Here is a 26230-nt window from a genome sequence, read left to right on the forward strand (position 1 = left end):
TTCCAGTTTCGGTATGCAGCGAACGAATGACTCTTGCTGTCGTTCACAGGACAAGCAAGAAGCTTGGCACGTGAGTCGCTTTCTCTTGAAAGCACGATCAGTGGGGACAGACTTACACAGGGTATCCGGTTGCAGGGGTGTCGCAGACGGGATGTAAAGCAACTGAAATGTGCACCTATGGTTCAGATATGACGAAACCTGTCTGTACAAATTGAAGCCGTAGTCCCTCAGGGTGAAGCCTACTTCCAGTTATCTACCTGGTGTTTCCCCTAATTGCTGAAAATGTTTCCGCAAAATACATTTTTCTTTTCGTTGATAATTCTGATTCTCGATGCGTTTTGCATGTATATATGAATAATAAACATTTTTGGATATTTATATGAAAATGTTTGCAATTTTATGTGCCACTTTGCACTGTTATTTGAAGCAAAGTATATTATTCGCGATGTTTATTTGTCACGTTGTCGTAACGGTGAATAATTACACTGTGGAACGATGGCGATTCGCAAAAACAACTCTACATTGGGCGAATCTGCAACAACAAAAAGAAGTTACGCATGGGCACTGCAACAGTGACGAACACATTCGTCGATCCTCTAAATCAGAATGGCGGGTCAAGCGTTACGGCTATCTGTGCAGTTTTAGTTATTTATTTATTTATTTAAACGATATACAACAGCAGAATGAATCGGCTCCGTGGTTGAAGGCAACACTATTAGTCCCGAAGTACATGTTGCGGGGCTAGTCGGCTCATATTACTGAGTAGACCATAAATATGATCGCTTGGCGCAAACAAGAAAGGACGGAATGGAACAAGGTGAGCTTCCCTCCCATCAGGCACGTACCCAGGGGGGGGGGTCCCGAGGGGGCCCGCCCCCCCCCCGATATAAAATGGCATACCCCCACCCCTTCCCACCCACGCCACCACTCCTCACACATTCCTAAAGTGCCACCCGATCAATATTGAGACTTGACAGCTGTTCATCGGTCAGCATTATGCTGCCTTTTTCACTCCTTTTAGACGGCGCTAGTTATCGGCACCTCTTGTAATGTGAAGGACAGGTTTCTCATAGATTCGGCACCGGCGCGATTAACTCGCGATGCGTTCAGTTGTCACCATCTATTCAACCGTCACGCGCATAGCTGTTGCTTTTGTTAGTTCAACCTTCTTTGTTTAGGCTGATCCTGTGACCAGGAGAGGGATGCGGCTGTTCCTCAGCTGGTCTGTACTCTCTCATGGAACGAGTTGCGGCCGGAGAAAACGCCAATTGCGTTTAACTTTTCCCTTTGCTTCATTATTTTCTTGAGTTACGGCTCGCCGCGGCGCTGGCAGATGCCCGCAACCATATACACGTGATAGGGGTTAGATAAGGTGGGAAATAAAATAATGTGACACATCGTCCATCATGAAACCCTGCAATAACCCTTAAATCCATAAGCAAGATGACTGTCGCCCATTACCTCGTCTATTTTTCCCTGACGTATAGCACTTTTCGTGCAAAATTGGCAACTGGAAACAAAAATCGCAAGGAGTTGAGAAATTAAGCGATATACTAAGGGAGAGAGCCAAGGCAACAACCAAACTGCAAGCAAAAGCGAATAATAAAAATGTTCAGCGTTGTTTATGAGACTATTTATGGATCAACATGTTTTTATTGAAAAAGGAAGTAGAGAAAACGCCGCCGGAAGTGGAGAACAATTACTTGTTTTGAATGACGCTTCTACAGTTATCGGTCGAACCGCCTCACGTAGCCACTTCTCTGCTGTGCTTATGTGGGTGTTTTTCTAACCTTTCGCGGTGAGCGCAGTACGTCTAGAATCGCAGAGTCCTGCGCTCTACGCGGTTGTATGGGACTGGCGGCCGCACAGCGTTGCGCAATTCGCGGAACTGTCAAAACTGATCAACAAGGCGAAAATAACTGATATTCGAAACTATAACATGAGAAACACTGAAGAAGCCGTAAAAAATGAACGCAGCCTGAAATCAGTAAAAAAGAAACCTGGCATAGGACAAACCATGATGTATGCACTTAAATATAAAAAGGGGAATATCATCAGCAATCTCGAAGATATAATAAAAGCAGCGGAAAAATTCTAAGCTGAGCTGTATACAGTACCAAGAGGAGTTACGATACCTCACTTACAAACAGTAATGAACAGGATACATGTACAAACTCCTATTTGACAGAAACCACATTTGAAACCTACAGAAACCCAGAAACCCACATTTGACAGCTTCTCCAGAGTATAAACACCTGGCATTTCCATACGCATAGCGAATCTTGTTGCACAAAGATGCTTGAGGTCTGCCTCACCAAATTACACTGCCGCATTCCCTCCCTAAATTTCAATTTATACAGGTCGGGTTTGGTTCCCTCTTCCCTTTGTTCTTTTTGTGAGAAAGAGGAGACGATACAGCATTTTCCTCTATCTTGCCGCCACTTTGCTGCGTTAAGGAAAAGATTGTTGGAGATACCTTTTCGAAGAATTGGCCTGGGCTTGACAGAACCTGCAATTCTTTTGTTCGGAGCGTCCACTTTGGGATTCAGCCACAGGAATGCATGCTTCGCTGTCCAAACATTCCTTACAGAATCCAAACGAATGCCCTGCTAAATTCTATTTTTTATTACTTTTAAATAATTATTCCTCATTCAACAGCACCTTCCTGATTTTATTTTAGCCGGTAATTCAACCCTATTCAATGCTATTCGCATAGATATTAGGAAATTTATGCTCTATATTATTTTGGAATAATCCACCCATTTCTTGGCCAATCCCCCATCGTGGGTAGGAGTCACACGTGCCACAGGCTACAACAACCACAACAAATGAACAAGAGATCAGGATCGCCAGTCGGCCACTAGAGACTGTGAAGGAGCACGTTTACCTAGGCCAATTAATCACAGGCAATCCTGATCATGAGAAGGAAATTCACAGAAGAATAAAAATAGGTTGGATCGCATACGGCAGATATTGCCAGCTCCTGACTGGAAGCTTACCATTATTATTGAAAAGTATGGTGTGCAATCAGTGCGTTTTGCCAGTGCTGACATGTGGGGTAGAGACTTGAGAGCAAGTTAAGGACCGCGCAAGGAACGATCGAACGAAGATTGCTAGGCATAACGTTAAGAGAGAGAAAGAGCGGTTTGGATCAGAGAGCTAACGGGTATAGACGATATTCTAATTGACATCAAGAGGGAAAAATGTAGCTGGGCAGGTGATGTATTGCGCTGGTTAGATAACCGTTGGCCCATTAGGGTTACAGAAAGGTTACCAAGATAAGGAAAAGGCAATCGAGGGCGACAAAAGACTAGACGGAGTGATGAAATGAGGAAATTCGCGGGCACTAGTTGGAATCGGTTGGCGCAGGACAGGGGTAATTGGAGATCGAATCGCAGGGAGAGGCCTTCATCCTGCAGTGGACATAAAACAGGCTGATGATGATGATGATGATGATGATGATGATGATGATGGAGGTGGTGGTGCCCCCCCCCCCCGAAAAAATATCCTGGGTACGTGCCTGCCTCCCATCCTCCCTTTTTTTGCGCCAAGCGATCATATTGCTTATGATCTACTCAGCAACACTGTTAGTCACCTGACTCGGCCTTCGGAGCCACCACGTATGCAGCACAACAGTTTCAATTTCTTGTTATAGCATGGCTGAGTATAAATGTAGACGTGGTAGGAAAAGTAAACTAAGGCTATTTTATTCAGAGCGCGCATTATAAAATGTAATTTCAACATCATACAACATAGTAGAAACCTTATACATAATACACAATGAAACGTAAAATCCTTACATAAGTAAGCTAAGGAAACAAGGAAGTTAACATATGTTCAGGAAATCAACGTGCTATTTGTGAAAAAGCTATTGTTTTAGCATATATGTAGTTTAGCATTTTTTCTAAACGAAACCAAGGACGAGGGTCCATCTGCTAAATCTAATACTACATTTGTTATTTAGGAGGTTTGAAAGTTGCCATTCCACTAGCTTTTTGCTATAATTAGTTCAAATTGCCGGCTTTTGAAAATCCATGTGTCTAAATAGATTACGCGATATTGTCTGTGCATATGGAGAAAAAGATTCTCGGTTAACCTTACTTTGCGAAAATATTACTTCTGGTATGCGCAGGTAATATAAAGGTTGAACAGATAAAATTTCGTGGCACTCAAAGAATGCTGAAGTGTGGTCATCCCTTGGGAAATTTTCACTAAGCATAATCTTTTGTATTTTTGTATAGGCGGGTTAATGCAACTTGAGATGATACGTCCCCTAGTTGATAAACAATTATTCAATCGGAAATGAATGAGGCTGAAGTAAGGGTCTCGTTTTATATGTCTTGGCAAAAATCTCGGATATCCGTTCAACAAACCGATCGACTGTGCAGTTTTACTTCTAAGGTGATTAATGTGGGATGTCCATTTTAGGTTCCCACGAAAAATTGCTCCAAGAAATTTGTGCCTTACCTGGGTTATTCGAGCATGCCCATCAGGACGTTTTGTATCCGCCATTATAGCTGTATGGTCTAAACATATCAGTCTTATCGCTGTATGCTATTTTGCTGTGTCCCTCTGTTAATCCGCTCTTGCTATAGCGCTTGTGGGGTTGCAGTCTGTATAAATAAATAAATAAATAAGTAAATAAATAAATAAATAAATAAATAAATAAATAAATAAATTGTACTGAAGGCCTGAAACAGTATATTGGGTCCTCCTCTCCAGCGCTTTTGCTCATGAATGCCGCTTGTGCTGGGAGTCCGTGCCCTGCTCTAACGGTCGGTCCCGAACCCCGGTGACTAATAAACGCCTTTACAAGTGGTGTAGGTGCTGGGTGGGGATAAAAGGCAAACAATTTTGATGGGGACAAAATGCAAAAATGCCCGTCTACACTGCATTGTGGGCACGTTAAAGGGACACTAAAGAGAAAATGATTTCTTCTGCATGAGTAAATGACTGTTCTATAACTCCTAACACACCACTCTTACAACGATAAGACGTTTGGTAAGCCAGCAAAAGCGCAAGAATGAAATACGGGTGGCGACGCCTACTTAAGTTCCCGCACCTGGGGGCTGTGACCTCTTGGACTTTGATGGCATCTTCTAGGGCCTACTAATTATATATAGCGGGACAGATTAACTACATTGTGTTCTAAAGGAACCAAATATTAAACATGGCAAGTTTTGGGAACCTTTATTCAGCCTACGCGGCCCAAATTTGAGAACATACTTTGGAATCCCTGACATCACGCTGACGTACCGGCGCTGCGGTTTCGACGCGAAATTCAAATACTGATATTGTACCTTCATTTTCTCATCTAATAATCAAACTATTTTTGTGATATGACTGCCTGCAGGGTTCTCAAACAACGCTTCATTAGTCTAAACTCATTTATTGTTTTGCTTTAGTGTCACTTTAAGGAACCCGAGGTGGCCAGAAGTAACCCGGAGTCCTCACTATGGCGCGCCCCATAGTCAGATCGTGTTTTTCGCCCATAACACCCTAGCCAATAAATAAATAAATAAATAAATAAATAAATAAATAAATAAATAAATAAATAAATAAATAAAAACACCTGTTATTCAGAAACAGGTTGTCATATTAAAGCTGGAAAGCAGGCGACTTAGGTAACGTTCTGGCAAGAAAATTGGCCGATGATTACGCTTTTTGGTTATGCGATCTCTGAGCGCAGCTGCTGCCTTATGTAAACAACAGGCAACCGCATACAGAACGCGCCGTGCCGAACTGAGGCGGTTCTGCGTTTCGGATTGGGCAGCACACACCACATTCCGCCGCTATCGAGCCGGTTCTCCGACGATGCGCCATCGCGCCATCTATAGGGGGTCACCGCCGCGGCAAGGCGAGGGGGAGATTAGCCATATTATTTAATGTTTCTTCTGACTGGGGATGTGGAAACGGGTGGAGAACAGGGGTATTGAGTAGAGGTCGCACACTCATTCATTCACAGACTCAATGTGGCCGCAAGAGGTTGGGGTGGGGAGTAGAAGTAAGGAGGCAAAACGCTATAACTGTCTTTCGAGGCAACGCAACGGCACTGCTCCAGATAAGGGGAGGTATAGGGCAAGAGTGGAGGCGGGAGAACCACAGCCAAGCGCAAGCACTGCCAGAGGTGACAAATGCCACTGAGGAACGCGTCCCGCAAACGGGGAAGCGAGACACGGCTGATAGCCTACTGCTACGAGACGCGGAGACAGAGGAACGGAGAGCTGTGGGTCACGCGCGAGCTGGCAAGGAGCGCCCGCCGCTGGTACCGTGGCAGTGCCACGACAGCTGGAGAAGGGACGGCGAGGGCAGAGTGAATGGTAGCGGCGAGAGTCACCGCAATGGCGCTGCGCGGAAGGGGACGAGAGGATAGGCGAGAACACGTGATCCGGCTTAGGAGGACAGAGGGAGAGCAAGAGTCGCGCTGTGCGGGAGAAATGGCGCCTGGAGCGCGCGCAGCTAGAGCAGTGCGCTGGGCCCGGTGGCGGAGCTGGTTACGGCGAGGCACAACGGCGAGGCCGACGGTGACGCGAAGCGCAGGAACGGGCGCCAAAGAGCTGCGCTCTAAGATGAACTTTTTGTGATCCTGAGGAGTAGCAAGCGAGAAATTTCGGTTACAGCTACGTTACTTAACTTGAATTTGCAGTGTTGTGAAATATGTTTTGTTCAGTTCTGAAGTTGTAGTACTCGACAACAACCAATCTACATTTATTCTTCTGGTATGGTCTGCCCAAACAGTTTGTCCGCTTTATTGCACCCGTGGATAAATTCTTGTCAACGTGCCATATTAGTAGGCTAACCTTCTCTCCAGTTTCGTTTCATGATTCGTTACTATCCGCCGTACGAAAAAAAACAACAAATAAACGAGTTTGAGGCGAAAATTATTTTTGTTCTGCCGCGTTACATCCGATATCAATTTTGGCGCCACATCAACACCATTTTCATTGCTGTCAATGTTCTGTCCTCACCTGTTTGTAGCTTTTCTCCCATCAGGACAATTTCTTCAAGTGATTTCTGGGCCACCTTGACTTCATTTGCGGCAGACATCAGATCCTCCTCTCGCTGACTTATACCGCAGCCGTTTGGCGTTTGAAGTTTCCTAAGTGCTGTAAAATGTTTTTTTCACAATTGTTGTTAGGGTCAGGATTAGCCTCAACTTCGCCCCAGCAGAGAAATTGGCACATTACAAAAATACATTGGTTGTATACAGAGAAGCTGTTGGCGCTGCTTCAAACGCTCGAAATCGCTGTATGCCTGTTCTACCGGTGTGTGTGTGTGTGTGCGTGTGTGTGCGTGTGTTTGTGTGTGTGTGTGAAAACTTTTATTGTAATGAGGTCCGGAGGCTCGACTTCTTAAGCCAAGGCGGGCCGCTCCCACGTTGGCACTGTCAGGCCAAGCCTTTCAGCGACATCATGGGCCCTCTGGACGGCCCTTAGTTGGTCCTGAAACAATGGGCTTTGAATCCTTTTCTCCCACTCTGTCCATTCTTCAACGAGGTTCGGGAGAGTCGTGGGAGACCCATATGTCTGATTCCAATGATGCCATTACAATCGTTGCAGTCCATCTTAATCTCCCTCTCTAGATATATTTTATTAATGGTGTACGGTGTGGGATATGTACCTGTTTAAAATAAGCACAGTGAGACTGCCTGAGCCCTGTTCAGTTTTGAATGTGGCAATGGGAATTGCCTGCGTCCTAAATAGCAGTGTTTGGTAATGTCATTGTATGTTATTAAATCATCTCTAGATTCCCTGGCTTGATAGTGAATGGCTCGGTTGTGACTGTCACGGTTAGCAAGTCCTCGTGCCAAGTCATGAGCAACCTCATTGAGGTTTACGCGAGTCTCCTCCACTTTCCCCATATGCGCAGGAAACCATCGGATTTCAGTTCTCATAATCCCAATGTTTTCAAAAAGTTTAGCTGCAACTCCAGCTACGTAGCCTTTATCAAAACACTTTATAGCTTTGTAGCGGATTTCGAATCGCTGTAAATACAGGCCCACTTATTGTCAAGAGTTCGACGAAAGTTCGTCTGGTCAGGTAACATGATGATGAAGAAATTACGGCCACTGACCAAGTCAAGGTGAAAAAACACACAGAGACGTTTCGGGACCCGTACGGGTTCCTTGATCACACTAAAAGCGGGCAAAAGCCGCAAGTCGTTTTTATGCCAAAATGTGACGTAGGGAACGGGTGTAGTTAGCAGGAAGATTTCCATCAGTCCTGTTGATATTGTTGTCAGTAGTTTGAATAAATAAAGATTCTAACAAGAGTCGCGTCATCGAATTCTTTTTTTTTTCTTTTCCTTAGCTATTATAGCCGCGTTTTTCCAATCGATGCGGTGACTGCGATTATCGGCGTGTTCAGCAAGGGCGTTCGATACTTTTTTCTTGTTGGAGACGTCCCTTTGGTGCTCTTTTAATCTTCTCGTGAACTTGCCCGTTTCACCGATGTAGCTGCAACTGCAGTCTGCGCATGGTATCTTGTATATGACACCGGGATAATTCTTGCTTTCAAGCTGATCCTTACGTTAACAAGCTGATTTCTCAGCTTGTTGGATGGCATGTGGGCTATTCTGAGATCGTATCTTGAGAATACGCGGCTAAGAGCTTCGCTGACGCCAGGAACATATGGGACGCCAGCGCGTTTCATGAGCGACTTGCCTTGAGACGGCTTTGGATGGAGGACCTGGGCTTCCATTTTGTCAATAAACTTCTTGGGGTACCCGTTCCTGGATAATTCGTGACGAATTTTCTTCAGTTCGTTCTGCATTTCATGGTCACTTGAGCAGATGCGTGTGGCCCGCGTCACGAGAGATGAGACAACGGATTGCTTATGGCAAGCCGGGTGGCATGAATTGAAGTTTAAGTACTGGCCGGTATGAGTCGCCTTCCTGTGCACGGCAAATGAGAGCCTCGTTCCACTTCGCCGCACGAGGACGTCAAGGAAGGGAAGGCTGTTGTCGCACTCGTATTCTGTGGTAAATTGTATGGCTGGGTCTGCCGAGTTGAGAAGACGTAGGAGGCGTGAAGCGTCCGGCTTTTGCACAATGCAAAAACAGTCGTCTACGTAGCGGACGAAAACCTTCGGCGCGGGAGCGAAGTCAGTGAGGGCCTTCTGTTCAATGACTTCCATGACCAAGTTAGCGGCAGTAACGGAAATGGAAGCACCCATAGCAGTTCCGTTGATCTGCCTGTAAAACTGTTTGTTGTAAATGAAGTAGGTGTTGCTCAAACAGAAGTCTAAAAGCTCGGAAATGTCTTCTACTTCCAAAGGGGTGCGCTCAGCGAGCGTGTCGTCCGCCAGCAGGACATCTCTGCACGTAGCTACGGCCAGGTCAACAGGCACTGAAGTGAAGAGCGACTTCACGTCAAATGACACCATAATGTCGTCTTCATCCAGGGAGACGTCGCGCACTTTCTCCACGAAGGCTGAAGAATTTGAAATGTGCGTCGCTGTCTTGCCGGTGAGCGGGCCCAGCAGTTGGTGTAGGTAACCTGATAACCGGTGCAGCGGTGACCTTGTAAAGGTTACCTACACCAAGTGCTGGGCCCGCTCACCGGCAAGACAGCGACGCACATTTCAAATTCTTCAGCCTTCGTGGAGAAAGTGCGCGACGTCTCCCTGGATGAAGACGACATTATGGTGTCATTTGACGTGAAGTCGCTCTTCACTTCAGTGCCTGTTGACCTGGCCGTAGCTACGTGCAGAGATGTCCTGCTGGCGGACGACACGCTCGCTGAGCGCACCCCTTTGGAAGTAGAAGACATTTGCGAGCTTTTAGACTTCTGTTTGAGCAACACCTACTTCACTTACAACAAACAGTTTTACAGGCAGATCAACGGAACTGCTATGGGTGCTTCCATTTCCGTTACTGCCGCTAACTTGGTCATGGAAGTCATTGAACAGAAGGCCCTCACTGACTTCGCTCCCGCGCCGAAGGTTTTCGTCCGCTACGTAGACGACTGTTTTTGCATTGTGCGAAAGCCGGACGCTTCACGCCTCCTACGTCTTCTCAACTCGGCAGACCCAGCCATACAATTTACCACAGAATACGAGTGCGACAACAGCCTTCCCTTCCTTGACGTCCTCGTGCGGCGAAGTGGAACGAGGCTCTCATTTGCCGTGCACAGGAAGGCGACTCATACCGGCCAGTACTTAAACTTCAATTCATGCCACCCGGATTGCCATAAGCAATCCGTTGTCTCATCTCTCGTGACGCGGGCCACACGCATCTGCTCAAGTGACCATGAAATGCAGAACGAACTGAAGAAAATTCGTCACGAATTATCCAGGAACGGGTACCCCAAGAAGTTTATTGACAAAATGGAAGCCCAGGTCCTCCATCCAAAGCCGTCTCAAGGCAAGTCGCTCATGTAACGCGCTGGCGTCCCATATGTTCCTGGCGTCAGCGAAGCTCTTAGCCGCGTATTCTCAAGATACGATCTCAGAATAGCCCACATGCCATCCAACAAGCTGAGAAATCAGCTTGTTAACGTAAAGGATCAGCTTGAAAGCAAGAATTATCCCGGTGTCATATACAAGATACCATGCGCAGACTGCAGTTGCAGCTACATCGGTGAAACGGGCAAGTTCACGAGAAGATTAAAAGAGCACCAAAGGGACGTCTCCAACAAGAAAAAAGTATCGAACGCCCTTGCTGAACACGCCGATAATCGCAGTCACCGCATCGATTGGAAAAACGCGGCTATAATAGCTAAGGAAAAGAATTCGATGACGCGACTCTTGTTAGAATCTTTATTTATTCAAACTACTGACAACAATATCAACAGGACTGATGGAAATCTTCCTGCTAACTACACCCGTTCCCTACGTCACATTTTGGCATAAAAACGACTTGCGGCTTTTGCCCGCTTTTAGTGTGATCAAGGAACCCGTACGGGTCCCGAAACGTCTCTGTGTGTTTTTTTACCTTTACGGCCACTGACCTTGACTTGGTCAGTGGCCGTAATTTCTTCATCAGGCCCACTTATTACTCCTGATGGCTAGAGCAATTGCCACTTGTTCCGCCACCATGAGCCCTTGGTAAAAATAGTGATAGCATCTTGCGCCTTCCCTTGATAATTGGAGACAATGGCCATATACGCTTCTTTACCTTTCACTCAGGCAGCCTCAACTATAGCTGCCAGTTGGTTCTGCTGCTCTATTTCCTGCAAGAGTGCTTTAGCTCTAGCCTTTCTCCTTTCTGGATTCTGGATGCATGTTTCTAGGGAGAGGGTTGGTTCTGATCTTGTTCCTCACGTCAGTTCTTAATTCTACTTCAGCCTCTATTGGGCTCCTTGATGTATTCAGTTCTGCACCTATTGCCTGCAATATGTTCCTGCCAGGTCGTGATTTTGTCAATGTTTCGTGTTGTACTAGCTGCTGGGCCTCTGCGATTTCTTCCATTGTGTTGTGCACCCCTAGACTCATGAGTTTGTCGGTTGCAGCGTTACTGGGTATCCTTATGGCTACTTTAACGAGCTTCCTGAGCATCACATTAAGTTTGTTAAGCTCTGCCTGCTTCCATTTGAATAATCCAGCCACATAAGTGGGCCAGGCAGCAGCGCACCGAATACCATGCTGAAACCGTCCTGCCTTCTTGCGCAGGTTCTTGCTGTCTGCCTGTCAACGCAAGTTTCATCGCGTTCACCTGCACCGGGTGAATGGCATGCCAACTACAACATTGATCTGATCTGGCCTCTATTTCTTCCTGATGACCACTGCCATATCATCGAGATCTTCATATGCTCTCCGACACTCGTGACCTTCCCCGTGGACCATGTGACTGCACGGACGGCTATAAACGGCTTCGCATCATCGATGGTGGCCAGTGGGCCAGGCAGCAGCGCACCGAATACCATGCTGAAACCGTCCTGCCTTCATGCGCAGGTTAGTTCCTACTTGCCAACTAAATCCTATAGAAGTGACAACCGGTCTCTTTTGCTGCTGCCCTGCCCACTGTCCACCGGAAGGCGGAAATTTGAATTACTGGGGTCTTTATCTGAATGCTTTTCTATGTTTTGCTTATTGATACGTGCGGGAGACGTTGAGCTTAATCCTGGTCCAACCACCCGCTCCGAATCGCTTCTCGACATGGAAAGCTTGCCTGATGATCCCAAAAAGCAAATGCCAATTATCTTCCAGTTTCTAAAGGAAATTCATGCGCGCTGATTGCAATCAAGTAAAACTCACGCAGAGCTTGCCGCTGATATTAAAGCAATTAAAAACGGACAGAAAAGCATTAAAGCCAAACTTGCGGCATTTCAGAATCGCTTGGACACTTTCGAACAACAGGCTAAACAGGCTCAAGACCTGTCACAAAAAATGTCTTGCCTTACTGAAGAAATCCAAGATTTATCCTCGCACAAATACACATTTCAGTCATGATTTGACGAAATGGAAGACCGGTCACGTCGCGACAACCTAATTTTCTATGGCCTTCTCGATTCCAAAGAATCTTGGAATGACACTGAAAAAAAGTTAACAGATGCAATAATTTCAGTGCTTCCCTCATTTTCTGCCGATTTCATCCAGCGTGCTCACCGGTTAGGTTCAATCACTCCTGCCAAACCGCGTCCGATTATTGCTAAGTTTTCCAACTTTAAAATTAAGGAAAAGGTGTTATCACTGCGAGAGCAATTCAAAACAAATAACATATCCATCAGTCAGGACTTTTCACCCGGAACCCGCGTAGCTAGAAAGAAACTAAAGAAATTTGCTCGTAGCCAACCACAATCGTCCTCGTCCCAGCTGCGTTACAACAAAATGTTTTTAAACAAAAAATGCTTCATGTATAATCCTGCCTCCGATAAGGTAGAAGAAATCGAGCTGCGTGGAAGGCCTGCTGCTACTACACCTAACCCCGGCACTTCAAGCTAGGTTAGCGCGAGGGGTGATGGGCACTTAAGCTGTTCTCGTGTAACTCTCCTTTTTACTAATGCAAGAAGCGTACTAAACAAATATAACTCCTTATCATCCGCAATAGACACACTTTCTGCTCATATCATTGCACTGACCGAGACCTAGCTGCATGATAACGTTCAAGATGTGGAAATCTTCCAAGATGCATACTGTTTCTGTATTTATCGTTGTGACAGAGATGCGCACCGTGGTGGCGGTGTGCTCGTCGCTGTCTCTAAAGATTTTTTATCATCGCGCATTGACGTCAACACCAACCTAGAAATCATCTGGGTGTCTTTAATAATTGACCATCAAAATATAGTCATTGGCATTTGTTACCGTCCTCCCACATACACTGATTCTTTTGTCCCGGAACTTCATGACAGTATTAATGATATTTTCTCACGTTTTCCTTTATCTCCCATATTTTTATTCGGCGACTTTAACTTTCCTAACATAATGTGGAACACAGAACCAGCTGCTATGTCACCATTTTCCTCTCAAGCTCACGATTTTTTAGAACTATGCTCTACGTTTTCATTATCGCAGTTAACCACTCAAGCTACTAGAATCACACCTGTCTCAGCCAACACCCTTGATCTAATCCTTACAACTAGACCTGACCTTGTTTCTAGTATTTCTTATTTACCAGGCATAAGCGACCACTCGTTACTTTCCTTTTCCATTGATGCACACGTTCCAAAAAACAGCAAAATACGCAAGACAGTTCGTGACTATGCTAGAGCTAATTTTGAGACAATCAACAAGGAATTAGCAGATTTCACTAACACATTTCTGACTAACTTTGATGAATGTTCTATTCAACATACCTGGGACATGTTTTCAACAAAAGTAAACAAATTAATTGAAAAATACATCCCTGTTCGTATTATCACGTCTAATCCTCGAACACCATGGTATAACTCCCATGTCAAACGGCTTTCTAATCGAAAGAAACGTCTGTATCGCTTGGCCAAATTATCATCCTCAAACTCACGCGGGACGGCCTATAAAACTGCATCTGATACTTACATTGCAGCATTGAAGGAAGCTAAAGATAACTTCATGTCGAATACCTTACCCGAACTTCTGAATTCTAATGTTCGAAAGTTTTGGCGTATGATTAACCCCTGTCTTGATAACTCCATTGCCTTGGTAGACACAGCTGGCAACCCCGTCCCACCTAACCAATGTGCTACTATTCTTAATGACACCTTCTCAAGAAATTTCTCTGTAGCTACAAATACTAATCTTCCAGACACTTTTCGTTACAGTTACCCATTCATGCCTCCCATTATTGTTGACACGGCTGGAATTACGAAACTCATCAATAACTTAGAGCACCATTCCACCCCTGGTTATGATTCTATTGATTGCAAATTTCTTAAAAATACTTGTGTCTACAGCTCAATCATACTAACAAAAATATTTCAGCAATCACTTGACACATCAACTCCTCCATCCCAATGGAAAATTGGGAAGGTGATTCCAATATTCAAATCGGGCAACAAAAGTTCACCATGTAATTATCGACCCATTTCCATTACTAGCACATGCTGCAAACTCTTAGAACATATTATGTACTCGAACCTTCGCGCCTTTCTCGAATCTAACTCCTCTTTCTCACCAGCTCAACATGGCTTTCGTAAATCATTTTCGTGTGAAACGCAGCTCATATCGTTTACTCATAAACTGCACCGCATTCTTGATCGTTCTTCGTTAGCTGACTGTATTTACTTAGATTTTTCTAAAGCATTCGACAAGGTCTCCCACATACTTCTTTTTCATAAACTTAGTCAACTTAATGTCGATAATAGTCTTTATTTGTGGATCAAAGATTTCCTTTCAAATCGTACCCAATTTGTCGTAGCCAACGAACTTTCTTCTAACCAATGTCCTGTCCAATCTGGAGTCCCACAAGGATCCGTATTAGGCCCCCTTCTTTTTCTCATTTTCATTAACGACCTTCCTTCTTTAGTTTCTTCTAACATTCATCTTTTCGCTGATGACTGCGTTATTTTCCGTGAAATAGTTACTGATAACGGTATTAACATTCTCCAGTCAGATTTAAATTCTATATCTCACTGGTGCAATACCTGGCTAATGGAATTAAATATTAACAAATGTAATGTGATGCGTATCTCTCGCGCATCCAGTAGTCCTGTTCCATATTACCTAAACAACTCTCCTCTAACCGCGGTTTCCTCCTATAAGTATTTAGGCGTTCATATCACTTCTAATCTAAGTTGGTCTCTGCATATTGAGAAGATAATTAACAACGCTAACCGTATGTTAGGTTACTTACGCCGTAACTTTTCTGCTGCCCCTTCGTCTTTAAAGCTCTTATTATATAAAACACTCATTCGATCTAAATTAGAATACGCCACTCCAGTCTGGGATCCAAGCATTAACAATTTGGTTGACTCACTAGAAATGGTGCAGAATCGCTCTACTCGCTTCATCTGTTCCTGTTATAACCGCACTGCTAGTATAACTTCTATGAAATCTGATATATCTCTTCCATCCCTAGTATCCCGCCGAAAAAATTTTCGCTTGAACTTTTTCCATCGGCTTTACTATCACCCTACCCTCCGTGACGAATTCATTCTTCAGCCACATTATATATCTAACCGTGTTGACCATCGCTTTAAGGTTGGTATCGAGCCATGTCATACTGAAACCTTTCTTTACTCTTTTTTACCTCGAACTTCACAAGATTGGAATCACCTGTCTTTCGACATTGTTTCCATTAATGATAATACCCAATTTAAACATGCCTTAGCTAACATTGTATAATTAGGATTTACCATACCTTAGCATGCTTTGTGATATTATGTTTATTATGTTCATTATTATTTTGTTATTATTATGTTACTATGCACTGTGTTTATTCTCTACCCACTCCCCTCTGTAATGCTTCGGCCCTGAGGGAATAAATAAATAAATAAATAAATAAATAAATAAGTGAAGTGACAGAGAGCAAAGGCGTGTATTAGCCTCAAGGCGCTGTCTTCTCCTAAGCCTCTGTGTCTATTGGTAATTTTCCTTAGTAACCTAATGATTTGCTTTATTCGACATATGTTGGATTCTTGTATAGTTAGCATTGTTTCCTTCTATGTGATACCCAAGAACCTTGATTTTTTCAACTCGCCTGATTGCGGATCCTTCATGAGTGTATAAACACACTCTTGCCTCATCTTCCGGAATGTAACCTCTTGGTTTACGCCCTTTTCTGCGATGTTTAATGACCAAGAGCTCTGATTTGGCTGCCGAGCATTTCAACTTCATGTCTTTCAGCGTGTCCTTTACAACATATGAACTTTCCTGTAATCTAGTCTCCGTCTGCCCTACATTACCCTTGGCACTCCATATGGTTATGTCGTCGGCATATACCACATAATGTATACCCTCAATTATCTATAGATTTCTTGCAACCTTGGGCATTGCTAAATTGAATAGCATGGGTGAGAGCACTGACCCTTGGGGAATGCCCCTATTTCCCAAATTCTTAGCTTCTGATTTAAGCTCACCCAGCATGAGTTGTACAGTTAGATTTCTAAGAAAGTCCTTAATCATGTTAAAAAGTCTCTTACCTAACCCCATCTCCGAGAGGACGCCAAGTATTGCCTTATGCTTTATACGATCAAAAGCTTTTTCCATATCCAATTCCAAAAGAGCTTTCGTATGCGCTGGGCTGACCTGTATAAGTTGGTGTTTGATCAGCAGTATAGCATCCTGAGTTGACAGCTCGGGACGAAAGCCGATCAAGTTGTATGGGAGGATGTTCTGCTCGACGTATTTAGTGAGCTGATTTAGGATGACATGTTCCATAGCTTTGCCTAGACATGACGTTAAGGAAATAGGACGGAGGTTGTCCAGAGGGAGTTCTTTGCCTGGCTTTGGTATGAGGATAGTATTGGCCACGCTCCATTCCTTTGAGTATACCCCTTTCCTCCAACATTCATTGAAATGTTAAGTTAGATAAGAAATTGATTGATCATCCAGATTTTTAAATATCTTGTTAGTTATTCTGTCAGGTCCAGCCGCCGATCTACTATTAAGACTGTGCAGAGCCGCCCACACTTCACTCTCAGTGAAGTCCCGGTCAAGTTCTTCACATATGCCTCCCGTATGTTCGGGGCCCTCGTCTCCTTCGTTTGGTTGTTTCATCATCATCATCATCATCATCATCATCATCATCATCATCATCATCCTGGTTGCGCCCACTGCAGGGCAAAGGCCTCTCCCATGCTTCTCCAACAACCCCGGTCATGTACTAATTGTGGCCATGCCGTGCCTGCAAACTTCTTAATCTCATCCGCCCACCTAATTTTCTGCCGCCCCCTGCTACGCTTCCCTTCCCTTGGGATCCAGTCCGTAACCCTTAATGACCATCGGTTATCTTCCCTCCTCATTACATGTCCTGCCCATGCCCATTTCTTTTTCTTGATTTCAACTAAGATGTCATTAACTCGCGTTTGTTCCCTCACCCAATCTGCTCTTTTCTTATCCCTTAACGTTACACCTATCATTCTTCTTTCCATAGCTCGTTGTGTCGTCCTCAATTTGAGTAGAACCCTTTTCGTAAGCCTCTAGGTTTCTGCCCCGTAGGTGAGTACTGGTAAGACACAGCTATTATATACTTTTCTCTTGAGGGATAATGGCAACCTGCTATTCATGATTTGGGAATGCCTGCAAAACGCACCCCAGCCCATTCTTATTCTTCTGATTATTTCCGTCTCATGATCCGGATCCGCCGTCACTACCTGCCCTAAGTAGATGTATTCCCTTACGACTTCCAGTGCCTCGCTGCCTATTGTAAATTGCTGTGCTCTCCCGAGACTGTTAAGCATTACTTTAGTTTTCTGCAGATTAATTTTTAGACCCACTCTTCTGCTTTGCCTCTCGAGGTCAGTGAGCATGCATTGCAGTTGGTCCCCTGAGTTACTAAGCAAGGCAATATCATCAGCGAATCGCAAGTTACTAAGGTATTCTCCATTAACTTTTATCCCCAATTCTTCCCAATCCAGGTCTCTGAATACCTCCTGTAAACACGCTGTGAATAGCATTGGAGATATCGTATCTCCCTGCCTGACGCCTTTCTTTATTGGGATTTTGTTGCTTGCTTTATGGAGGACTACGGTGGCTGTGGAGCCGCTATAGATATCTTCCAGTATTTTTACATATGGCTCATCTACACCCTGATTCCGTAATGCCTCCATGACTGCTGAGGTTTCGACTGAATCAAACGCTTTCTCGTAATCAATGAAAGCTATATATAAGGGTTGGTTATATTCTGCACATTTCTCTATCACTTGATTGATAGTGTGAATATGATCTATTGTTGAGTAGCCTTTACGGAATCCTGCCTGGTCCTTTGGTTGACAGAAGTCTAAGGTGTTCCTGATTCTATTTGCAATTACCTTAGTAAATACTTTGTAGGCAACGGACAGTAAGCTGATCGGTCTATAATTTTTCAAGTCTTTGGCGTCCCCTTTCTTATGGATTAGGATTATGCTAGCGCTCTTCCAAGATTCCGGTACGCTTGAGGTCATGAGGCATTGCGTATACAGGGTGGCCAGTTTCTCTAGAACAATCTGTCCACCATCCTTCAACAAATCTGTTGTTACCTGATCCTCCCCAGCTGCCTTCCCCCTTTGCATATCTCCTAAGGCTTTCTTTACTTCTTCCGGCGTTACCTTCGGGATTTCGAATTCCTCTAGACTATTTTCTCTTCCATTATCGTCATGGGTGCCACTGGTACTGTATAAATCTCTATAGAACTCCTCAGCCACTTGAACTATCTCATCCATATTAGTAATGATATTGCCGGCTTTGTCTCTTAACGCATACATCTGATTCTTGCCAATTCCTAGTTTCTTCTTCACTGTTTTTAGGCTTCCTCCGTTCCTGAGAGCATGTTCAATTCTATCCATATTATACTTCCTTATGTCAGCTGTCTTACGCTTGTTGATTAACTTCGAAAGTTCTGCCAGTTCTATTCTAGCTGTAGGGTTAGATGCTTTCATACATTGGCGTTTCTTGATCAGATCTTTCGTCTCCTGCGATAGTATGCTGGTACCTTGCCTAACGGAGTTACCACCGACTTCTATTGCACACTCCTTAATGATGCCCACAAGATTGTCGTTCATTGCTTCAACACTAAGGTCCTCTTCCTGAGTTAAAGCTGAATACCTGTTCTGTAGCTTGATCTGAAATTCCTCTATTTTCCCTCTTATCGCTAACTCATTAATCGGCTTCTTATGTACCAGTTTCTTCCGTACCCTCCTCAGGTCTAGGCTAATTCGAGTTCTTACCATCCTGTGGTCACTGGAGCGCACCTTGCCGAGCACGTCCACATCTTGTATGATACCAGGGTTAGCGCAGAGTATGAAGTCTATTTCATTTCTAGTCTCGCCGTTCGGGCTCCTCCACGTCCACTTTCGGCTATCCCGCTTGCGGAAGAAGGTATTCATTATCCTCATATTATTCTGTTCCGCAAACTCTACTAATAACTCTCCCCTGCTATTCCTAGTGCCTATGCCATATTCCCCCACTGCCTTGTCTCCAGCCTGCTTCTTGCCTTTGGTTGTTTAGGTGGGAGATATTTGGCTGAGAGACTATCCATGATATCCTTCTGTGTTTTATCTTGGCTTTCCTGATGAACCAACTTAGCTATAGCTGTTCTCTTGCTTGTCCTTGTTTCATTCTCGTTGAGCAAGTGCTTGAGGAGGTTCCAGCTACCTCCATGTTTAGGTCTACCATCAGCCGATTTACAGATCTCATCCCACTGTTGCTTCATGAGGGTCTTCGAGTGATCATCAATTTCTCTGTTTAATTGCGCTATTTTTTTCCTTAGCCTTCTGTTAAGTCTCTGGGTTTTTCATCTCTGTGATATAGACTGTTTGGCCTCAATCAGATGCGCCAGCCTGCTGCCCATAGCCTCAATATTTTCCTCTGTCCTGATTTCTTTAGTGGCCTCCTTGACGTACTCTCTGAGCTGGATGACCCATGTCTGAAGGGGCCCCTGCTCGGCATCTAGAGGCCCCACTTTCCTTCTGTTCGCCCTCATTTTTCTGAACTGATCCCAATCAGTGAATTTGAAGATTCTAGTTTCCTGTCTCGGTATGCGTATGGTTATGTGTATGGTGTAATGATCGTTCCTTAGATTCATGTTTGAATTTTCCCAATTGGCTCCTCTTGAGTTGTTCACAAAAGTAAGATCTGGTGTGGAGTCCCTGCTTGTGGACGTGCCGCAATGGGTGGGATACGCCGGATCAGTAATCAAGCATAACCCCAGATCCATGGCAAGACTCCATAGCTCCTCTCCCTTCTTTGTGTTCCAAGTGTATCCCCGTGTGTGATGGGGAGCATTAAAGTCTCCTCCAATAATTAGCGGGGAGTTTTTGCCAACCGAAAGCACCTTGTTGAAGAGTGCTCTAAACCTCTGTCTCAAGTCGTTAGGACTGTTGTAAATATTCAAACAGAAAATGGTTTGCTTCTTACCTCTGTTCCTTTTAAGCATTATCTCAACTAAAATATATTCAAACCTGGAATGTCTAAATGAATATCATGCTCAATGTATGACAACTTTTTTCAATGAGGGTCGCCAACCCCCTCCCCTTTTTTTTGTCTCTACATATAACTTTGGACCCAGTAAGCATAATTTCGTATGCTAAGGTTTCCTGCAGCATAATTACCTTTGGCCTGCCCTCAGATGACCTGATCACCTGTCGCAGTGCTGCTTTTTTGTGTTGGAACCCGCGACGACTCCATTGCCACACGTTAAATCCATAATTACTGTCCATTGTTATTAGGTGAGGCTGCCTTTCTATTACCCGCTTTTTTTCTCTTTGAGATGGCCCCCGACAATCCAGGAATGGACTTCATACTATCCGCCTCCGATGGCAGATACTCATCGTCGTCATCCCGTTGCGTCTCAATTTTCTTAAGTGTTTTCTCCGCCGTTAGCCTCCATTTCCACAATTTGTCCGCTTTAAAGTTGGTCGTTTCCACTGTCTCTCTTATCGCTTTAACTGCCTCTTTTATTTTACTGATGGCTGATAAGACTGACTCATCCTCGGAACTCACCGCCCTCTTTTTAGAGGCAGGAGAGCTGGATTCCCCTGGATCGTTGCTTTTGCTTACAGGTCTATCTCTACTCTAGCAGGGCTCGACTGCTCCTTTTTACGAAGCTCTACTTCCTGCCTCGTCAATTCTTCATTAGCTTTTCTTAAAGAAGTTATTTCTTTAATTCATTGCTCTATTCCGGCATCATTGTCATCACCCACAGCAGCCGAGGCGCCCCCAGCAACCCTCGCCATACCTTTGACTTTGACAGCCCAGGTGGTTCCTGGCGTCGTCTTCTCGCAATGTATTGAGTCTCTTTGCAAAGCGCACCTGCGCTTCCCTTGACTGGGAGCGCCTTCTCTCCCGGGATAGTGAACGATGCCTGGATCTGGTGCGACTCCTGGGGCGTGAGTGCTCACTGTCCTCGGGGCGGTGGTTGAGCGCCAGCTGTAGCACTTCCGATTGCGCTCTTGTTGATGACCGAGTCCTGTTGCGCTCTCTTCGACGGAGTCGTACGACGTAAGGGATTTGAAATCTTTGCTCACAAAACTAGTCGCCGGTAGGGTGATCGCCTTCACAAAATTTACACTTAGGTACAAATAAAGCCCTTCATCCACGCACCACCACCGCTTTTGGTCGGCGGAAACGTGTATGGAGGGGCTTTAGGTACACATACATGTTCATCTCCTGGGTTGCGAGTTCCACATTTCCTGCACTGAACAAAGTGAGGTGTTGGACACACATCAGAGTGGTGGCCGACCCTTCCGCAGGTGAAACAGTCGTCGAATTGCTTCCTGTAAAGGTAGCATTTCACTAGTGTGCATCCGTACCTGCCAAAATTGGGCACTTTGAGTCCATTGAGAAGTACAATGACGAATCCCGACGTCTTGATGCGCTTGGCAGCCAGCGCAAGCGGGTTCAAGTCATTCCCGATATTTCTTCTTATCATAGCTTGCGAGTCTCTGATGCACACTCTTCGGATGACGCCTTTGCATGTGGCACGTGGTGCCGCTTCGTATGCATTTACCTCGTATTCCGCATCCATAATCTTGAAAGACTTGATTCTAACGTACTTCGCAGCATGTTCGGGCTTACGTGTGCTGACTACGATGATATTGTGAGCGAAGTTTGGGCAGACAACCTCTTCATGGGCCTCCCCTTCCGTTAGGCCGGACGCTTCGATGACTGCGGAACCAATCGTGGTGGTGCTCAGCTTGTTCAAATTGAGCCCTCCTCGAGGTCGTATAATGATATTTCTGTGCTCCTCCGGCAGTTGAGGCATTCTCGAAGCTTTGATAATCCGATTCTTAACCATTCCACCGATGGCGGTTCCCTTGACTCCATGCTCTCGCTGATTACGTGGCAATGTGCTCTCCTCATACACAGCCTTTTTGCTAGCTCGTGATCTTCGGCCAGCCACTACTTGCCAGCCGAAGTCGTCCTGAGCATTGTTTCCTTCGTTTCCAGCAAAATCTTCATATTCCATGTTTGTATACGCCATGGCTGCGGTCAGGTGGGCTTACTAGGCCCAAGAAAGGCCCTACTCCTCATTAAGGAGCAGAAACCGTTCCGTAAAATTGTGAAAAAACAAGCCCCACCTCGAATCTTGATGTCGGTTGATTCGCCGTTGCTCTGCGGATCCAGTGGCATGCTCCTTTTTGTTGTGCTCTCAAAATTGGCGAGCGGAGCATGAAAAAAGAAACGGAGCCGATGCTTCCACGTCTGCCCTGCTCGGCGCTTCTTCTTCTTCCCCTTTTATTTAGGTGTCATTGGAGAACTAAAACACGCACTGAGGTTAAACTCAAAAAGGGCAAAGGGGAGGGGGGTGCATGTTAGGTGTGATGTGCGGTCAAACATTGAAGTTCGTAGGCTAATTAGGTGCTAAATAACAAAATCTAAATACTCGTACATGGCTTTTTAGAAGTGTTAATATTGTCACGTGGTGGTGACGTTGAAGAACGCAGTAGCAATACTGTGAACGACAAATCTAACTTTTATTAGGCGAACCTGTGCCCACAAGACAGGCTACACTTATAGCACAATGATAGCGGCGAACACGGTCGGCGATCGTCGAAAATCTGATCAACGGGTCAAGCACGTCGGCTTTTATACATCAATCGTCGAGTGTTCCAGACTAATCGTTGGGACCCGCGTGCCTTCCACAAAGTTCTATACCATTCGCGTCAGGTGATAAAATCAGATAAGATAAGGTTCGGCGACAACAGACAGCGGATAGAAGCATCGATAACTTTCCAGAAACTTCGGATACATGCAGGCGCGTCCCGCGCTGTGCGATAACATTTGTAGGCGGCGAAACGTGGTCAGCCGATAAGGATAAGTACACGTGTCAATATGAAATGTTTTAAGGCTTCTGACGTCCCGTATAGTACCAAACGCAACGATGACATTATATTTGAAGAGAAAGGGGGTATGTTATGGGTGATATGCACCGAAAGTTTAACACACGTAAGACAGTCTGAAGATTCGAAAATAATTAATTCATTCTTGTTTTCTTTATGTTGAGAGGCGTAAGCAAGAAGTGAACATGCACGATATCCTCGAAGAAATAAATGGTGCACAAAAATTCAATTCGCATGCTGATGTGGGCCTGTTATGGATGATGTACGATCATGGCTGTCTAGGTTAACTATAGTCACTACAATTCGGGTGAACCACGTAGGACGGTTGCCGGTTATGCTGAAAGAACTAAATTGGTTCAAATATATCAATTAATTACGTGCTTTCAAAAAAAAAAATTTGCCGTTGCAAGTGCTTGATAGCGTCATACAATTGTTACAAGCAATGTTCCCCGTGTTCTGGATGAACTAACGGGGCGTCGAGTACACGTTTGGTAGGAATGGGGCAATGTTAAGGGCGATATGTGCTTGGTGTTAGAGGTTTTGGGCTAACTGCGGGATTCACACAAAATTATGCAAAGCCCGCTTTCGCGCAAATTTGAGGCGTTGTGTAAAGCACTAATTGGGATGTTTCCTGGTGTCCTCCTGTGACTCGAGTCTGGCAGCTGCTTTATATTTGGTAGAAATAGGGGAGGCCTGGCTGATGTGTCGATAAAATTTAATGTGTGGAATAGTTGTGGGCTTTGCAGCCAACTACTTGTGAAACACAACAGAGCATACCATGTTTTGCGTAGCACAGAAAAAGCATTTCGCTCTCTTGGGAGAACCACAGCCACCACCGAGCTCAAATTTTGCGGAAATAAGGGGTACCTTATGGCTGATGTTCATGCAAATTTTGCAACGTGTGCATTATTAGTGCTTTTGCGTGTGCTTCTGCACTGAATTATTTATGAAAGTATTCGAAAGTGTTACACCGCCATTATGAGCAATTTTTTCCCATGTCATAGGAGAACTAAATGTGCCACCGAATTCACATTTGTTGGAAATGGGACCATCTTAGTAAGTACTGTGTATAGAAAGTTTATGTTTTTGAGTTAATTGCGGACTGTGTAGGGAATTGTTGAACGGTAATTTTCTCTCTGATTTCAGGTGTTATACGAAGCGTATATGCCACATGCTTTCTCGGTATCATCGGTGAGCTGAACGTGACACCTAGTTTATATTCCATAAAAAACCCTAAGGCAGGTTATGGGTGATGTGCAGACAAACTTTATAGTTTGCCCGTTAAGGATGGCGCTTGCAGAAAATTACCTCTGCAAGTGCCTCAGCACGTGTGTTTGACGAAGCGTGTAAAAAGTTTCCCTGCATTTCTAAGGAACTATTACTCCCTCCGAGCCAACCTTGGTGAAAACCGGGATAAACTGTAGCTAGTGTGCGTACCAATATTAAAGTACGTGTGCTTGTTACGTCTTTCGCAGCAAATTCGTTACGCGCGCGCTCAAGAGCGTTATCGAGCTGTTACACGCAATGCTTTCCAGTGTCCTGGCAGTGCTGAATGCGTCACCGCCTTCATATTTGGTGGAAATAAGGGCCACATTGTGTTTGATATTCAGGCAATATATTTTTGTGTGGCTTGATTACAGCATTTGCAGTAGATTAGTTATCGCACCGCGTGAAACCGTAACGTGCATGTTGTCTCAGTTTCCTGGGAAAACGAAACGTGACGCCGAGTTGAAATTTCCGTGAAGTGGAGGTGGTATTGGTCACATGCTGACGAACAATTTAAGATGTGCACTTTCAATGAGGTTATGAGAATACATAGCACATACAACTTATCTAGCCAAATGGCATCGCCGGAAATTTGGTAGTGATTTTGAGAGGTTTCACGAGTCTGCTGTGTTTCTGCTGCATCTTGTATTGTGCGCTCGCACGTAAATTCTGTGTGCATGCCTTGTTGCCCACTGGTTATTGTGAGATAACATACTACGTACCACGACTCCTTACCGCGTACCATCATTCCTTATACAGACTCCTTACTATCACACTTATCTTCATGTGCTTCTAAAAATACCGAAAAGAATGGCGTGGTGACGCAGGTTGCTAGGGTGTAAACATTTGCAAGCGGGTGGTTCCAGGTGGAAAACCGCTTGCGGTGCTTGCCTTCTTACGAAGATTTAATTGTAATCATGATGGCACGATGGTGATCATTACTGGGGAGCTACCACGGTGGCAGAAAGAAACGGCAAGGCCTGGAATGCAGCGTGGGCATGCTTACAAAAAGTCAACACAGTAAAACAAAGGTATGGCTTTATAAATTGTGTCCCACTGTTTCTGAGCCCAATGCGGATGACCGATTCAGCTTCGAACGTCCGAGGCATAGAAGTATTGTGCCATGCCTATCTATGAACCGGGCCAGAACAGTGCGGGTCTCCCACACTGGTCGGAAGCTGGCCGGAAGGTGTCTCCGCGTAACGACTACTAGCGAATGGTTCTTCCCACTGCGCCCAGCCGAACGCGTGCTGTCGAATGGCGGTTCAAGGACCTCTTTATGCCCGGCACTTGAAGGTCGGAGCAAACGCAGTCCGCCTCGCTGTGCCCGACTTGCGGAGCCGTTATACGCGACGACGCGGCGAAAGCTGCTGCTGCTCTTTCCCCGAAGGGGCGACACCGCCTCGCGTCATACATGGCCGCGCGATTCCCGCGAGCGGCACGTCGTCAACCGGTGGCTTTGACCGCCCCGGTATCCGCGACGCCGCTGTGCGTCTCGTCGACGCGTGGTGGCCTCGGGGGTGTCGCGCGTTTCGCGCTGCGGCGTTGACTGGTTTGAGCTGACCTTGACAACCACTAGTTGATGTGCAATGGCTTTAACGGATTGTTCTTTTTTTTTTACGAAGGCTCGTA

At 45.1% G+C, this 26230-nt stretch overlaps 1 protein-coding gene across 4 annotated transcripts in view; it reads left to right on the forward strand.

The window, feature by feature from the left end:
- The window catches only part of LOC135917235 (beta-1,3-galactosyltransferase 4-like), a 256520-nt gene that overhangs the window by 137656 nt on the left and 92634 nt on the right, over positions 1–26230 (forward strand). For 2 of the 4 annotated variants that reach the window (XM_070536839.1, XM_065450776.1), the window contains exon 3: positions 11610–11891. The exons of the other annotated variants lie outside the window; for them this stretch is intronic. In XM_070536839.1, coding sequence (XP_070392940.1) covers positions 11610–11891 — 282 coding nt within the window. The remainder of the gene's footprint in view (positions 1–11609; positions 11892–26230) is intronic. 4 annotated transcript variants of the gene reach the window in all.

This window comes from Dermacentor albipictus, chromosome 4 (genome assembly GCF_038994185.2).
Source record: "Dermacentor albipictus isolate Rhodes 1998 colony chromosome 4, USDA_Dalb.pri_finalv2, whole genome shotgun sequence".
NCBI classification, from domain to species: domain Eukaryota; kingdom Metazoa; phylum Arthropoda; class Arachnida; order Ixodida; family Ixodidae; genus Dermacentor; species Dermacentor albipictus.